The following is a 16,683-nucleotide window of genomic DNA, read 5'->3' on the forward strand; positions in this document are numbered from 1 at the left end:
ATACAACTTCCTCTGTCTCATGGAGATAAATATCTTTCAGTCATGGTCTGTATGTTTCACACTGGACAAAAGCCTTCCTTTGCAGACAGGCTACTGCCTCTTCTGTGGCTAAAGTCCTTTTGGAAAAGATTATCCCTACCTGAGGAACTCCTCTCAAACTTCATAGTGATTGAGGAATTCATTTTGCTAGTCAGGTACTTTGACAAGTCTGCACTGTTTGTCTGGTTTCACTTCACGGTGCTTATCACCCTCAATGCTCTGGTTTAGTCAAGTGCACTAACGGCATTATTAAGACTCAGTGGCAACATTTGTAGAAACCCTCCACATACCTTGTCAAAAAGCTTTACCATTGATCCTTCTAAATCTTAGATTCACTCTTTTTGGAACTCACAAACACTTGCTCTTTGAGATAGTCACAGGACACCCAAAGCTCTTGGCTTCTGCTTTTTCTGACCCACAGCCAATAAAAGGAGAGATACTCTCATACTGCTTTTGTTAAAAATAATCATGTATTTTGTAGAGCAGTCTTTTCACAGCATGCCCTCTGGGGACAAAGACCTTAAGCATCACACCTTACAACCTGGATATTTTGTCTATTGGAAAAGATATCTCCAGAAAGACTATCTTCAATCTTTCTGGAGAGGCCCCTATCAAGTACTGCTAACCAACACTTGTGCTGCCAAACTCCAGGGAACAGACTCTTGGATTCATGTGACAAAGAAGGCAACCAAATCCTGATTGGACTTGCACATCATCTAGTGACATGAAAGTAAATATTTCCTGGAATTGAAGCATACAATATTTGATGAGACAACTTTCCCAAGATATCCAGATCAGGTCTGTCAGAAGTTTCTCTCCAAACCTTTGATGATGACATAACACTTCAGATAATCTCCAGAGTCTATTATCTTTGTAACACAGACTTTGGATTTAAAAAATGCTTCAGAGGTCTCTCTCCTACCGCTCCTTGTTACTCAAACGTGATCTCATTAGGATTCCAATCTGTGCACTTTCTCTCCAACATGGGACACTATACCCAGGAAAGGCCCTTCCTGACATTAAGGGACAAAAAGCTGCTGAAACCAGAAGACCTGACTCTTTTTTTTTTTTTTTTTGCGGTACGCGGGCCTCTCACTGTTGTGGCCTCTCCCGTTGCGGAGCACAGGCTCTGGATGCGCAGGCTCAGCGGCCATGGCTCACGGGCCCAGCCGCTCCGCGGCATATGGGATCCTCCCAGACCGGGGCACGAACCCGTATCCCCTGCATCAGCAGGCGGACTCTCAACCACTGCGCCACCAGGGAGGCCCAGAAGACCTGACTCTTGATCAGCGATACTTTCATAGAAAGGTCTTGATCAAGAGGAGAAAATGTAAAAAATTAATAAATAGAAACCTCCATTAAATAGAGTCAGGAGACCAGAAGGGGGAGCTCTCAGGCCTTGTGACAACAGACAGAGCTCAACAGGAAGAAGAAAGACTGCTCTTCTCTCCTGGCAACAACTCAGCCAGTGAAAAGCCACGGACTCTTTGTTTACTACAGCCCTCCCAACTTCATTTTCTCCTCTATAAAAGAGTTCTCCTTCCCTTGCTCTATGGGGAATTGCATGTAGCTTGCCCTGGTTTCAGACTCCAAGCTGCAATTCTCTGCTGATCCTGAATAAACCCATTTTCACTGGAGAAATGACTGCCAATCTATTTGTTTTAGGTCAACATCTCTCAGTTCACAGGGCTATTGTGGGGATGGAAATAGACAACATGTGAGGAAACTGTGTGTAAATTACAAAGTGTTAAATGTAGGTCAAATGATGATGGGGTCAACACATGGCCTGTCCAAGAACAGTTGGAACATATCCACGTGCCTGCTCCTCCTCTGATGAGCTCTCTGCTTGACTTACCTGGGCCCTCCTGAACGTAGTCCGCCATGGGCCCTGTCACGGTGGCGATGTCGATGTCGGCCATCTTGGAGCTCAGGGTGATCTCCCAGAAGTCAGCAGGGCTGCTGCAGTTGCTGCTCCGGTCCCCAGTGTACTCCTGTCCGGAGGAGCACAACACAGGCCCATTACACCTCGGGCACCCTGGGTTCCACTGAGCCACCCCAGGTATGAGGATAACAGGCCATGGCTGAACCAAGCCCCCGGCTGCCTTTCACGCACCTTCTCATAAAACAGCCTCTCGAGCCGCCCATCCTCCTTCTTCAGGGACAGCCAGCGCCCGCACAGGAACAGGAACTCGTCCTCGTTGGTGTCATTCCAGATCTCCACCTTCTCCACGTACCAGTCTGCACACAATTTGGTGTTGTCATGACGGAGCTTGATCTTGTAGATGACACCCAGGTCAGCAGCCTCGATGATGAAGGTGTCGGCCTGGGGAGTCCAGATGTGTGGACTTGGGTGGTGGGGCACTCCCCATCTCCACCCACTCCAACCCCATCCATCCAGTACCTTCCATCCCCCTCAATTGTTGGGCTGAACAGACCCTTTCTAGCCAGCAGCCTTCCAGGCCCAAATCCCTAACGCAGAGAGTTTGGTATTCCAAGGCCTCGCTTCCACAATGGCCCCGTTTTGCAGTCCACCTCCTCTTGGGATAAGCCCTGTGGGTGTTTGGAATATGGACCCTGACGAGCTGCATGAGTGGGGTGCTCAGCCTGGTACCTGGACATCCTTAGTTATGCTGAGTATTGGCTTGAGGTCAGGTGGGAGGCTGGACGGTAAGAGCTACGGAAGAGGTGAAATCTTTCTGAATAATGAGAGGGGGGCTTGAAATTCCCAGGGGAGGCTGGCAGCTGGAGGAGCCAGGTCAGGCTGCAGGAGTGCAGGCAGAGAGGGGAGAGGCTGTGGCGGAGGCCAGGCCAGGCTGGGGAGAGCACAGGGCATATCACCTGGACTGTGGGTTCATGAGGGATTTTGTCAGAGGTGTGACATTGGCCCTTCTCTGTGTCCCTGATTATATCTTTAGTGATGTGACATTGCACTCTTGGGGGCTTGCATTCTTTTAGGATTGCTCAGTGAGATGTGGAGTTCTAGGCTTTGGGTGAAGTGGGTTCAAAACACAGCTGGCAGAATCCTGGGGAGGGGAAAGAGGGAGAGGTGACCCTGAATGACACCCACTTCCCTTCTGAAAGATATGCTAAGTCACTGTGCTGAGTGCTGGGAACCCAGGGATGATAGGACACCCTGTGCTCCTCCTCAGGACAGCCCAGGTGGTGGGAACAACCACCTGCGTGAGGACTAGGGGCAGGGTTGGCAAGACTTGCCAGGTGGAGGCATTAAGCTGAAGTTGGGGGGCTGGGCCTTCTAAGCAGCCAGGGCAGGGCAGGCTGCAGGCTGAGGAAAGTGCAGGTGAATGGTGTGATGCTGATGGCGGGTGTGGGCCTGTGCAAGCCTTGGGGCACCGGCAAGTGGCTGAGACCATTAGAGCAAAAATGGGTACACCTTACGACACAGCAATTCCACTCTGCATCTGTCCTGGGGGGACACCTTCATATGTGCACAAGGATGCTTATTGCAGGATAATTTTTTACAGTGGAAAACTGGGACCCACCTCGGTGTCCACAGTGCTTAGGGAATGGTAAATAACCATGGCAATGTCGTGTGTGGAATGTTATGTGTGCAGTGGTTACAAAGAACAAGACAACAACATCTGTGTTGACTCTCCTGATGGATAGATTTCGACGATACCCCATTGCCTGCAAGAAGCACGCATACAGGATGACGCCTTTTATGTAAAAAGTTAAAACCACAGAGCAGCACTATGTATTTCCTATGTGCGTATGTGCACAGATGCAGAGAAAAGGCTTGGAAAAACTTGGAGACAGGAGAGAGTGTGGAGCATTCTGGAAACTGGGGCCCAGGGGGACATTCTATGCAGGCTGGCTGAGCAGACAGTGAAGGTTTGTGAATCCCATGAAAAGCTCAGACCAGATCTGGGATCGGTGGGGAGCTTGACAGGTTGAAGTGAGGGAGTGACTCGGCCACCTTTGGAAGGGTTAGTTGGGGAAAGCTGGAGGATGGATTGGATTTCAGGGGCCTGAAGCAGGGAGACAAGACTGGTTCACTAAGCAAGGTGCAATAAGGAAGGGCTGAGGGGTGACAAAGTTGACTGGGCTGATCTGAGAGTTATTTAGAAGAGATCCTCTCCACGACTCTCCAAGATTGATTGGATATGGGTGGGAAGGGAGTGCTGATAGGTAGAGGGGTGTCCACGTGACTCCTAGATTCTGGAGCAAATAAGTAGAGAAGTGGATGCTTTTAGATGCTCAGCAGTGAACTTAAAGTCCGAACTCATCAGTGACTGAGGCAGAAGTAGCTGCAGCTCCCCCAGTGGGACATCAACACAGGAGGGAAGGAAGAGAAAGGGATGAGGCAGAGACTTTTCCTGTGAAGTCATAATTGCTAAGAGAGAAAAAAATCTGAATCTAAATACAGAGGAGAATGGATTGCATCACCTTCATTTATACCTTCATTCACTTATTCACTCAAAAAATATTTATGCACCTACTCTGCTAGGCCCTGTGGATTTCGCCACGAACGAGTGACCCATCATCCGTATGGCGCACGCTGCTGTCTGATGGTGCATTTTCCAGGCACTGTAATGAGCTACAGGAAAGGTGGGCTCTCCCCAGCCTCAACAACAGCCAGCACTAACAAGGAGCTAACTTCATGCCAGGCATGGTTCTAGGCACTTCACATGTTTTAATTCAGTGAACTTATTTTATGGTGGAGGAAACTGAGGCACAGAGATGCTAGGGAACTTGCCCAGGATCACACAGCTGGTCAGTGTCAGAGACAGGAGCTGAACGCATGTGATCTGGCCCCAGCCGCAGGTCTGGGCACGCCTGCGCCGCATGGCATGGCCACGTGCCAGAGCAGCATACGTGAGTCAGCCTGATAATAACGTCTCTACTTCAGAGTCAGGCACACCACATGAGTCACTTGACCTCTTTGTCATTCTATTTTTCCAAAATGAATAGACCTCCTATTAGCTACCTTGTAAGTGTGGCAAACAACTGTATTGTGTGTGTGTGTGTGTGTGTGTGTGTGTGTGTGTGTGTGTGAGATAAATTTTTTCTCCCTGATACAAAGTGCTCTTCTATCTCTTGTCCAGTTTTTCAGTTCAGGGGTCTAAGTAGCTATTCCCATTCTAGAAGCAGTAAACCAAAGCTAAAGGTAATGGGTTCATATTCGGATGATAGAGCAAAGGCAGCCCTGGGGCCTGACTCCTCCCAGACCTCGAGGTCAGGCTGGGGCTCCTTCCAGGGGGCCTGGCTCCTGGGGTTACCCACCAGCTGCAGACCTGCTTAGTGACACCTGCTTTCCTTGGCCCAGAGCTACTTTCCTCCTCACCAAGTAGCGAATGTTTCAGCACTGAAGGTCATGCCTGGCTGGGGGTTAGGCTTAAGGAGACCCCTGATAAACTTACCCGCTGGTTGATGCGGGAATCTCCCCAGGCACTCGGCCACAGGGAGGGCCGCAGACTCAGTTAGGAGCCAATCACCTTGCTCTCATCCCCACAGCTGTAGCCTGGTCTGGGGGGATTCGGCAGATTTCCGTGAACGGAGGGGGAAGAGAGGCCGAGGGGCAGTGAAGGGGGAAGGCGGCAGGGCCACCTTCCAGAGAGGGGAGCTCTGGCGGGGAGAGGGAGGCCAAGCTGGCGGGACGGCAAGTTTGGTCGGATATCTTCTTTTTTGTAAAACCACTGTTAGGTCCGAGCTGGCAGGGCCTCGGACACCATCCAGTGGTGTGGTTTTCAAGGCTTTTCTGTAGCCACAGAGCCCCTTGCTTAAGAGAGGGCTTGCTTGGCACTCCAATAGCTAGGCCAGGTCAGATGGACCTGTGCGGGAGGAGTGGCTGCCTGTCTGCTGCCCCCACCCTTCTGTGGCTACCGTGGGCCTCGGTGCTGCCCGGAACTCTGCACAACACAGTTCAGCTGGTTCACATCAGCCTCCTTATTTCACAGATGAGGAAACTGAGGCCAGAGATGCTCAGCCATGTTAAGGTGTGGACGTCAGAACGAGGCCTCCAGACCCCTAGTTCAAGCCGCCGTCTGGGCCACGCCGCCGCTCTGCAGGCGCTCACCACTGCACGCTCATGACTCACTGCAGTGAGCTGGAGTCTTTGAAGGCAACCCAGTTCCTTACAGCCAGCAACCTGGGGCTCAAATGGCCTCTTGCTTGCTCAAGCCCCACCCCAACTCCACATGCAGGACCCTGCATGGGCTGAGAGAAGGAGAGCAGACTCCGTGGGGGGCAAGTGCCCACATAAGGGTGCATGACGTCCCACAAAGCTCCAGGACAAGAAGGGCTGGCCCCTTTCATCCCCACCCCCCATAATGATAACGCGACAGGGAGGAGAGGGGTGGGGTAACTCGGCGGGCTCCGCCTACCGTTCCTCTCTCGAATTTGTTGGTGCGGTTCTCTGACTTGCCGAGGTACCGCTCTCCCGTGTCCCCGAGGTCGCCATAGATGGTGATGTAGACCTTGGCGTCCGTCCCTGCCCCGGGAACGTTTCCTGTGAAGATCTGCACCGAGTACAGCACAACTGGGTGGGCAGCCGGACAAAGGGAAGAAAGGGATGGCGTTTAGGTTTGGGGGAACTGGATTTGTAGGCGGTATTCAGCTTGTGGCCCAGGACTCCAGGAGAACTCAGTGTCCTCCTTTTGTCTGTTCCCTTATGCACATTCTGCTACAGGTCGGAGTGGATTCACCAGTGGGAAGTTTACCTCTAAGAGACCCAAGGGATGGAGACTTTTCCAGCCCCCTCAAACCATCCACCCCTCCAGCTGCTTACAGCTTCTGGGGGAAAGACTCAGGAAACTGCCTTGACACACATGCACACCGTGGTCACTAAATCTATCTACCGTGACACACTGACAGTAAGGTGCTTTCCCATGTGAGGCTGACTGGTATTAATGCCAGATCCTTCTAAGCGGTTTATGGAAAAAATAAAATATTTTTGAAAGAATAGCTTCCCCTCAGTGTCTTTCATATTTTCATTTACTCTTCAACCAGCCTGCCCCCAGCACTCCAGGGAAACCCCCCTCACCAAAGCCACAGTCACTGCCACCCACTCCTTTATCTCCTATGGCCTTTGGAAAGGGCTCAATAAATACTGGTGTGACAGCTATTAAAAGTTATTCAGGGGCTTCCCTGGTGGCACAGTGGTTGGGAGTCCGCCTGCTGATGCAGGGGACATGGGTTCGTGCCCTGGTCTGGGAAGATCCCACATGCCATGGAGCAACTAAGCCTGTGCACCACAACTACTGAGCCTGCGCTCTAGAGCCTGCGAGCCACAACCACTGAAGCCCGAGCGCCTAGAGCCTGTGCTCCGGAACAAAGACAAGCCACCGCAATGAGAAGCCTGCACACTGCAATGAAGAGTAGCCCCCGCTCACCGCAACTAGAGAAAGCCTGCACGCAGCAACAAAGACCCAAAGCAACCAAAGATAAATAAATAAATAAATTTATTTTTAAAAAAAAAAAGAGAGAGAGAGAGGGTCTTTTGACAAAGCCAGGGTCCGTGGAGAAGCATTGCTGGCCATCCAGAGAGATGAAACCTGCATGTCGGCGGGGAGCAAGCAGCAGCAGTGTCACCGGGCGGCAGGAGACCACAGGTGTAGGCTGTTCCCACCTGGACTGAGGGCCAGGCCCCTGATGTGAGCCTCAGGATTTTTATAAGACCCTAGAAAAGGGGATGCCCCCTCCCTGCAGTGACTGAGATGGACTTTCTTACCAACCCTTGCAAGTGGGCTCAAAACCATATGTCATTAAATGTAGGAGAGTAAGGTGATGTGAGCTGCTCTTACCCGTTGGTATGGAACACGCTCACGCCCACAACACGGTTCCTATTATTATCCTCATTTTCCCTTGGATTCCACAGCATTACTCTTTCCTGCTCTCCTTCTGCCTCTCTGGCTGCTCCCTGAGTAGCCTTTAGGTTCCTGACCGTCTGCCTGCCCCTCGGATGCCCACGTCTCCCAGGTCAGTCCACTTCCCGCAGCTCTTACCCTGCATGCTCCGGGTGCTGACTTCTGTGAGCTCCCCGCGGCTGCATCTCCAGCCCAGTTCCCTCCTGTGCTCTGGACCCACGCCCCCATGTCCACCTTGACTGGACCACAGAGCACAAACTCACATCCAATCCTGAACTCCGCCCCCTCCCTATACCCCCTTTCCCATCCTCCCTTCTCTGCCGCCCCTCCCAGCACTCTGCTGGCTAAACCTCCTTGGCGCACTGGGAGAACTGCTCTCAGAGGCCTGTCCCCTCAAGGACAGGAACCAGCGCCCCCACCTTGCTCGGCTCAGCTCAGAATCTGGCCAGCATTTCACGTGTGCATTAAACAAATCCTCTCGTGTCGAAAAGAGCAAACATCACCCACGCCTGTCTGGCTAATACTGACATGAGGTAACATTAGGAATCTTGCCACGGTTTAGACACGACAGTCGACGGTCCCCACCCCCCTCATTTTCTCTCCCCATCCATCTGCTGGCTGTGCATTCAGCCCTACTTCACACCTGGGCGGGACCTCTTCTAGGAGCCCTCGTCCCAGAGTGGGGTGCTGTGTCCCCAGGGCTGTGATTAAATGGCCTTCCTGCCCCTTTCTCCCCACCCCCGCCCCCCCGCCACTCTCTCCAGTCCTTTGGGAATTAGGAAAACCGATTCAGCTTCTGGGAGCTGAGCAATGTGGTCACGCAGTCAAATCCTGCTCTTTCTGGATCCTCCTCCCTCCCTGTCCCACCAAGGCCACACAGCTCTCCGTGGAAAGATGTCTCCCTAGAAACACCACCCAGCACAGAGTGGGTTTGTGGCATGTTATTAATACAGAACAGTCCAGTGTGCCACCGGGCCAGCTTTCCTGGGCATCCTCTGGGATCCAAGTAGAAAAGGGAATTATCTGCCAGATTCAATAGCAAAGCAAATTTGGAGAAAGGGATATGGGTAGGGAAAGGCATGTTATTGAGGCAACACTTGTTTTTATCTCTTAAGCAAATGGCAACTCAGACCAAAGGAAATGTGAGAGCTATAGCAGAGGCTCAGCTGAGGCTGAGGGCTGAGCCTGGAGCAATACCACCTGGCAAGGGAAGGGAGAACGGCCCTCAGGGGCCAGCCCGAGAGGTAAGAAGAGAACCAGAAAATGGTAGCTCAAAAGCAAAGGAATGAGAGCAAGAAGTGTGTGGTCAGGCTGGGGCAAATCAGGCAGAAAAAACCTCATCAATGAGAACAAGCAAACTGGCACATACAGAAAAGAAACCCATGACCTTGGACACTGAAGCTGCACCTAGCCCCTGAGAACAAACACGCCACAGCTCCAGTTCTGTACAAAGCCAAGATGCTATTTGATTCATACTCGGTTGGGACAGCTGGATCCAGCAAGAGCAGAGAGGACCAAGCCCTGCAGATTAGTAGCCAAATTAACTAAGCAAGGGAGAGAACAAGGACCAGCATAGTCCAGGCACAGAAGAGCACATATTTGGATGTATGATTACACTGTCAGACCAGGAAAGGATCTGAGCACAAACCTTGGAGTGAGATAGCTGAGTACCTTTGAAGAATAGCCCTGCCATTTATTAGCTGAGTGAACTTCGGCAGGTTATGTAACCTCTGTGAGCCTCAGTTGTCCTCTTTATGGAGTGAAGATAATTATAGACTCTACCTCCTGGGTGCAAAGGCTCCGCCCAGCACAGGGCAGGTGCCCTACAAGGGAGGGCTCTGCGGACAGTGATGAGGGCGATCACACGACACTTACTGTCCAGAGGCTCTTCCACTTCCTTGTAGACTTGCCTTAAAGACCCATCTTTCATGTATTTCTCAGTGAAGATATCATAAGGGACCAGTTCTCGAAGGGTCTTCTTGTCGTCCTCTGAGGTGGCAAGCCATCGATCACAAGGGAAGGTCAAGGTCTCTGTGCCCTGGGGTGAGGAGGAAGGAGGAAACTGAGCCCTTAATGTGGAAACCGCCAACTTCAGTCATCCATCACCATGTCAACACTCATGGGGACCAACCAAGGACAAGGGTGATGGAGCCCCACTGATAATACAAAAGCCACAGAGGAGCCCCCCCCCGGCCTGCCCCAATTCCGGCACATCCAGTCTTACTTAAAGCACTTTCCACACCATGTCAGGGGCAGGCTCTTGAAGGTGGAGTTCCCTGAGTCACTTAAAAATAGATATCTGAATCCCATCCCAGAGACGCAGACTCAGCAGGCAAGGGGAGGAAGCTCCGTTTTTTTAAAACTGCTCCCAGCTTCCAGCTCATACCACAGTCATGACTGACAGCTGCTTCCTAGGTTTAGAATTTCGTGGTTTGGGAATGTTTTCCAAGTTGGTTGGGTGGGTTTCTTTCTCTGAGTTGACCTTGAGTTGCAGAAAGGGCACACTTGATCACTCACTGGTAGTATGGCTTTGGGGGTGGGGAGCAGAGCCATGGTTGCCCAGACCCTCCTTCTTAACCCATAAACCAGGTTCTAAAAGATTCTGCCTTGGACCTGAGTTCGTTCCTGCACTCGGAGTGAACTGGCTGAATTTTCCTTAGATGGTTTTATCTCAACTTAAAAAAGGCTACCGTTTCTTATAAAGAATCTGTCTTTAATCTCTTCTGAAAAGGGACAAAAGAAACAGCAGGACAGAGCAGTCAGAAACTCACGTCTTTATCTGGGAGGAGCCTGCGGATGTCCACGTGGGAGCAGTGCCAACCAGGATTCATGCCCGTGTTATCATGGCCAATCCGAATTTTTTCAATGATTTCTCCCACATCTTCTAACTTTGGGAAGGAGAAAATGTACCCGATGTTGGCTGAAAGGTCTTGGAAATTACAACTTCAGCAAAACCCTGCCTCCCCAGGGCATCCACCCTTGAGTCCCTTTGAACTTCCTGGGGTCACTTTCTCCCAGTATGTCCCTCCTGTCCAGTCAAGCCAGGCCCCGCCCTCCCCTACCTATGCTGTGCTCATACCTCCCTTCCTCCCCCCAAGCTTAACATCAGCCTAGACTTCAGAACTCAGTTCACTCAAGCTCTGGGAGGCTGCCCCCCACCCCTTTTCATGGTGGAGCCCAGCTCCTTGTCTTCTAGCAGTGGCTTAAGAACGGCCTGGGGGGCATCAGGAGGTGAGTTCTAGTTCTGCCCATGCCCTCTCTTGCCACCCTTACCTTCTCCTTGGCCCCCAAGAGCCCCCTTCATCTCCAGCCACTCCTCTTCTATATCCCTCAAATTCCAGTCCCTCAAACTCTACATTCTCTTGTCACAGGGCCTTTACACATGCTCCCCCTGCCCCTTCCCTTTTCTCTTCTTTACCTAAACCAGCGTTTGTTCAACCTCATCATTCAGGTCTCAGTTCAAGGATCACTTCTTCAGGGAACCCCCTTGACCCCCTTAAGAAAGTCAAATCTCTTCATGATAGGGTCTGACAGCACCCTATAACCACCCCCCACAGAAGTTCTCAGTTAGGAGTTTGCATTTACCTGTGTGTGTGATACCTTCTTCTCTACAACTGAAAGCCACAAGGGGTAGGCATCACATCTGCTTTGCTCATCACTGCATCCCCAAAGCCCAGAACCTAGGATCTCAATAACTATTGGCTGGAAGGATGAAAGAATGATTGTTTCCTCATTTGAAAAATGGGTGTGACAAAGTCAGCTGGGTTCTCTCACATGCAGTGCTGAACCTTAACCACCAAGGTATGTATGAACGTTCCCTTGAATGAAAAAGCTGATTACGTGCGTGCCACAGTGAGTCCCTGAAGTTCAGGGAGCTGTGATCTCCCGTCTCTCCTGCCTGGAGCCTATGGGCATAAGGTGCAAGGGAGGAACTCAGCCAGGAGTGACTGATCCCCAGATTCTTCCCTTGGAGCCCTCTAAGGAAGCAGGGAGGTGGCCAGACACAAGGCGAGGCAGCCACTCAGCTGGCACCTGCCTCCCCGGCTCTCTCCCTGCCAGGCTGCCCTCCATCATCCCACCAGGTCCCACTCCAGGGCCTCTCCCAGTTCTCATGTGTCATATTCTCTTCTGAAATGGTGCCGTATGTATCAGTTCACACCCTGCCTCAGCCCTATGGGGATCTGGGCAATCACAGGTGGATATAAACAAGGAAGTTGGGGTAAAGGGAAAACAGGGTAGGGAAATATGGTAATACCCAGGTGCTCTGGCTCATGGTTCGTCCATGGAAATCATGCCTTTTGCTTTGACAGTTGGGGGTTAAAGAGGGTGTGCAGACTTGAGTTTCCTGGTAGCAACTGTGCAAAGCTACCTGCCTGGCCTGCTCCATCAAGGTCTCAGCACTACAAAGAGATGGCTCCAGGATGGATGAGAGCTCCCGATGAGTGAATGGCATCTGAATGAGTGATTGAGTCATTCATCAAATGCAAAGCCTCTATAACCCTAGACAGATGTGACCTGGGAATGAACTAGAACAGCTCCCAACACTGCATACCCTCCGCACACACACACCCACAGTCAGCAGCCATGGGGAGGCCCATCAGCACTGCTTGAGACACCTCCCCCTATTCCCACCCCACCTCCATCCTTCCCAGTTGCAGCCCTACGAGCTGTGTGATCTAGACAAGGCACTTGACCTTCCAGGCCTCAGCTGCCTCATCTATCAAATAGGAAGATTGCTCAACTGAAGGCAGAGGCATGGGCAGAGCAACCCTTCGAGGTCACTCCTACATCTAAGATCGCAGATGTGCTTCTTTTTGTCAATGATTCTCTCCTTCCAAGTGACCAATATGGCGCCACATTGCTGGAGACGCCCTGAGTTAACAAGATGCTATAACTGTCATCGCTTCTGCTGCCCTTCAGCTCCGCTCCAACTCCCCGCTGGCCAGCTCACCCATGCATCATCAGAGAAGTGGTGTCCCCCACGAGTCCCCAGGCTTTCTGAGTCATTAAACAGAGACCAGAGACAGGGCCTTATCCTTTGACAACAGGAGAAACAGGAAGCTACGGGCGAGATCGTGGCTCACAAAATCTGCACTCAAGGACACTGAGCTGCCAGGCAGCTGGCAAATGGAATAATTTGCCAGCCTAACTCTTGGAATGGTGATGAGGACTAAATGAGTTGACACACACCAAGTGCTGAGGACAAGGCTGGCACGTGGGAAGTGCTCAGTAAATATTAGCTATTGTTATTTGCGCAGCCGATCCGTGTGTCTGAGGATGAGGCCACAGAGAGAGGATGGGGCTTGCTCATGAGTTAGTGGCTGAGCAGAACCAGAACCCAGGGTTATGGGCTCGCAATCCAGTGCTCCACCTCTTATCTGAAGATCAACTGGAAGAGAGAAATGGAGAGACAGGGACACAAAGCAATCTCATCTGTTTCTAAGCTCTCATACACCCAGCTCCCAGATAGATTTGAAAAGAAAAAAGAAATAAGAGAGCAACAAATTGCTGGCAAATTATAGCTGCCCATTAGGCGAACTTCATTGATAAAACTCCCCGGAAGCCATGCTGAGGTGTAATCACAGCTCGGGCCCCTGACGGCATCAGGCTTGGATGACGCACATGCCATGACATGTCGCGTGGGTGAGGTGTTGCTCTGTGTGTATAGATGAATCACCCTTGAATTTTCCTTGTTAAAAAACTCCACCAAGGTGGCGCAGTGGTTGAGAGTCCACCTGCCGATGCAGGGAACACGGGTTCGTACCCCGGTCTGGGAAGATCCCACATGCTGCGGAGCAGCTGGGACCATGAGCCATGGCCGCTGAGCCTGCACGTCCGGAGCCTGCGCTCCACAACGGGAGAGGCCACAACAGTGAGAGGCCTGCGTACCGTAAACAAACAAACAAACAAAACTCCATCAAGGTGACAAACTTCCCATAAGTGCTGACTGATCCCAGAGAAGGTGGGGAGGGGAAAGGGAGTCCCCCAGGGCAGACACAGCCCGAGGAAGAAGGAAGGGGCTCTGGACTTTGTTTCCCACCAGAAAATAAGGGGCACATCTGCAAAGGTCTCCACTACCTGGAGAGCCCAGGGTCCCATCTCTCGTCGTTCAGAGTAATCCCCTTTAAGTCCTGCTCCATCTCATCCTCTACCCAAATCGCATCACTCTCCTCCTATCCCCTCTGGCCAAACCTCAAACCACTTGCTGTGTCTACTTCCACCTCTGGCCATGATGTTCCGCTTGCTAGGAATGCCTTCCCTCCTTGTTCCCGCTTACGTCCACTTTCAGGTCCAGCTCAAAACCACCACTTCCAGGGAGCCCTCTCCCATCTCTGAGCACATATGGCACTCTCAGCCAGCCCCGCTGTTTGCCCTCATCACCATGGACTAGTCTACTACAGCGGCTAAGAGCATATATTCTGAGCCAGTCCTCCTGGCTTTGAATCCTGCTTCTACTATGCCTTGGTTGTATGAGTTCATGTAAGCTACTAAACTCTCTGTGCCTCAGTTTCCCCATATTCAAGCAGGGATAATTAAAGCGCAGAGTTGCTATGAGGGTTAAGTGAGTTAATATGGGTAAAGCCCTATGATGGTGCCTTCTTATCCCCAGGATCAGTTACTATGATGATTGCCAGACTCTCTCATTAGCCTCGTGTGAGATCTGGAGTTCCCCAGCTGGACTGCAAGCCCCTTGCAGGAATAGTCAGGGTCCTCTTCTTCCCTTGTCTCTCCCACCCCACCTGGCATGCAGTGGAGTGCACAGGGAGGCACGGGACTGAGTGCAGAGAATACCAAGGTGTGGATGTGGTGACATACATCCACAGTAACCGTCGAACAACTCTCAGGCCAGAGTTGAGGGGGAACCGAGGAATATACAGATGCTCTTTTGTATATGAGAGGATTGGCCATAGCTTAGCAGATGAACGGGAGACAATTATATGACGAGAAAGTCTGGAAGCCAGCTCTCTCCACGGGTCTCTTTTGTTGGTAGCTCTGGAGATGGCCCCAATGGAACCGGAATTGTGCATCTAGCTCCCTAAGCCCTATCCACTCATGATCACCTTTGATTCAGACACTGGTCCTGGAGGGCAGGTTCACTGTCCTCCTGGCTACTCAGATGTGCTGAGGCTCAGAGAGGTTGGATGGACTGCCTGTCTCCCTCACTCACAGCAGCGCATCAGAGGGAAGGCACACGTCAGACTCTGGACAAAGGGCTCCTTCTCCTTGTGTTCTGGCCCATCCCGCCCCCAGTCCTGGCTCCCCTGGCAGCCTGCCAGACCCAGGTACCTCCATTATGAAGCGGGAGGCAGACTTCCTCTCAAAGAACAGCTTCTGCTCCCTCTTGTTGGTGCATAGGTACTTCTGCTGGGTGCACACGGCATCACAGCCATAGATGATGATGAAGATGTTGGCGTCTGTCCCAGCGGCAAAGACATCACTGGTGTAGAGGGTGATCTCGTAAGGGACAACTAAGGGTGGGGGACAGAGGGCAAAGTCAGAGGGGAGGTGAAAACAGGACACAGGCAGGTCAAGTTCTTCACAAGCACCACCACCCCAGATGGTCCCTTCACTGGGAGCTGCTACCCAGGGACCTGAACCTTCACATGGTTGCCTAGCAACCACAGGGGGAGGGGAGGTGTTTTGTCATGCCTAGTGCCCACAGAAAGCTCCCGTCACCTCAGACCAGGGTCTCCGTGCCTCTCCCATCACAGAGCTAGTACAACAACAGACTGGCTGAAAGCACAGGCTCTATCTAGCCTATCTGTGTGACCTGGACGAGTCACCTACAAGCCTTGGTTTCCTCATTTGTAAAGTGTCCTCAACGGAGTCCTTGGCTCTAGACACTATACACAGGAACATTATGTTTCAGGGGACAACAGCCAATTGGATCAGCCAGTCTACAGTGGAGAGAGTCCTTTCTCTTCTCTTCCCACCCCTTGCTGCTCATCCACTGGCTCCACCTGGCCTGCCCCTCAACCCCTCAGCACAGACTTTCTGATGATGATAGAGGAAGGGAAGTGTCAAAACTTCACCTAGTTGTTCCACTTCCTCCTTTCCTTTAGCTGGTAAAGGAATTACATTTACCTTTTTTAAAGTTCTTTTTCCCCCCAGTCAGGATAAAGTCTTATAGTGGTGATTTCTTTGGTGTGTTAATGACTGGAATGAGGATTGGTGAAGGGGTTGACAATGATCCTTCACTGTTAGACCTTTATCTTTTCTTCCTTTTGGGTCTTACAACTATTCTACGTTATTATCTCTATTTTGTAGACAAGAAAACTGAACTCTAGAGAAGTCAGGCTTTCTGCCTGTTGTCACCAGCTAGTTTGGGGTGCAGTGTGGAACACATCCCATATTTCCTTTCCCTGGGTCCAGGGCTCTGTCCACAGCCAGCACAGGGCCAGGGTAATTTCCAAGGTGCTCCTGGCCAAGGGTCAACACCGGACGATGGGCTGGGACTGAGTTGGGGTGGTGAGCAATGGGGTGCAGGAGGAGGCCCAGCCTTGCTGTGCAAGATTCCTACATGGTGTATACAGCCTTGTCTGAAGTTCCGCGTGGAAGAGGTCCCTGACGATGGCACCATCGTCTTCATTCTTGGCCAACCAGCGGCCACAGGGGAATGTCATGCACTTTCCAAGGGATGGGGCGTCCACCTCTACCCAGTCTACAAACCAGCCTGGAGCCTTGCCTGGAGGGAAGGAGACACAGAACTCATCAAAGACCTCTACACAGATGGTTTCCTGTGAACAACTTCAGGGACTCCAAACATCCTTCCTTACTCGACGGCTGGTGCTTATAGCTCCACCGTGAACATGCCTTCCCT

At 51.6% G+C, this 16,683-nt stretch overlaps 1 protein-coding gene across 3 annotated transcripts in view; it reads right to left on the reverse strand.

The window, feature by feature from the left end:
• The window catches only part of LOXHD1 (lipoxygenase homology PLAT domains 1), a gene marked incomplete at both ends in the record, with an annotated part of 209,235 nt that overhangs the window by 65,159 nt on the left and 127,393 nt on the right, over positions 1-16,683 (reverse strand). For all 3 annotated transcript variants that reach the window (XM_079717302.1, XM_079717301.1, XM_079717300.1), the window contains 7 exons: positions 1,895-2,030; positions 2,153-2,362; positions 6,381-6,535; positions 9,738-9,900; positions 10,634-10,750; positions 15,150-15,331; positions 16,384-16,548. In XM_079717302.1, the coding sequence (XP_079573428.1) occupies positions 1,895-2,030; positions 2,153-2,362; positions 6,381-6,535; positions 9,738-9,900; positions 10,634-10,750; positions 15,150-15,331; positions 16,384-16,548 (1,128 nt within the window). The remainder of the gene's footprint in view (positions 1-1,894; positions 2,031-2,152; positions 2,363-6,380; positions 6,536-9,737; positions 9,901-10,633; positions 10,751-15,149; positions 15,332-16,383; positions 16,549-16,683) is intronic.

This window comes from Hyperoodon ampullatus, assembly GCF_949752795.1.
Source record: "Hyperoodon ampullatus genome assembly, chromosome: 13".
NCBI lineage: Eukaryota > Metazoa > Chordata > Mammalia > Artiodactyla > Ziphiidae > Hyperoodon > Hyperoodon ampullatus.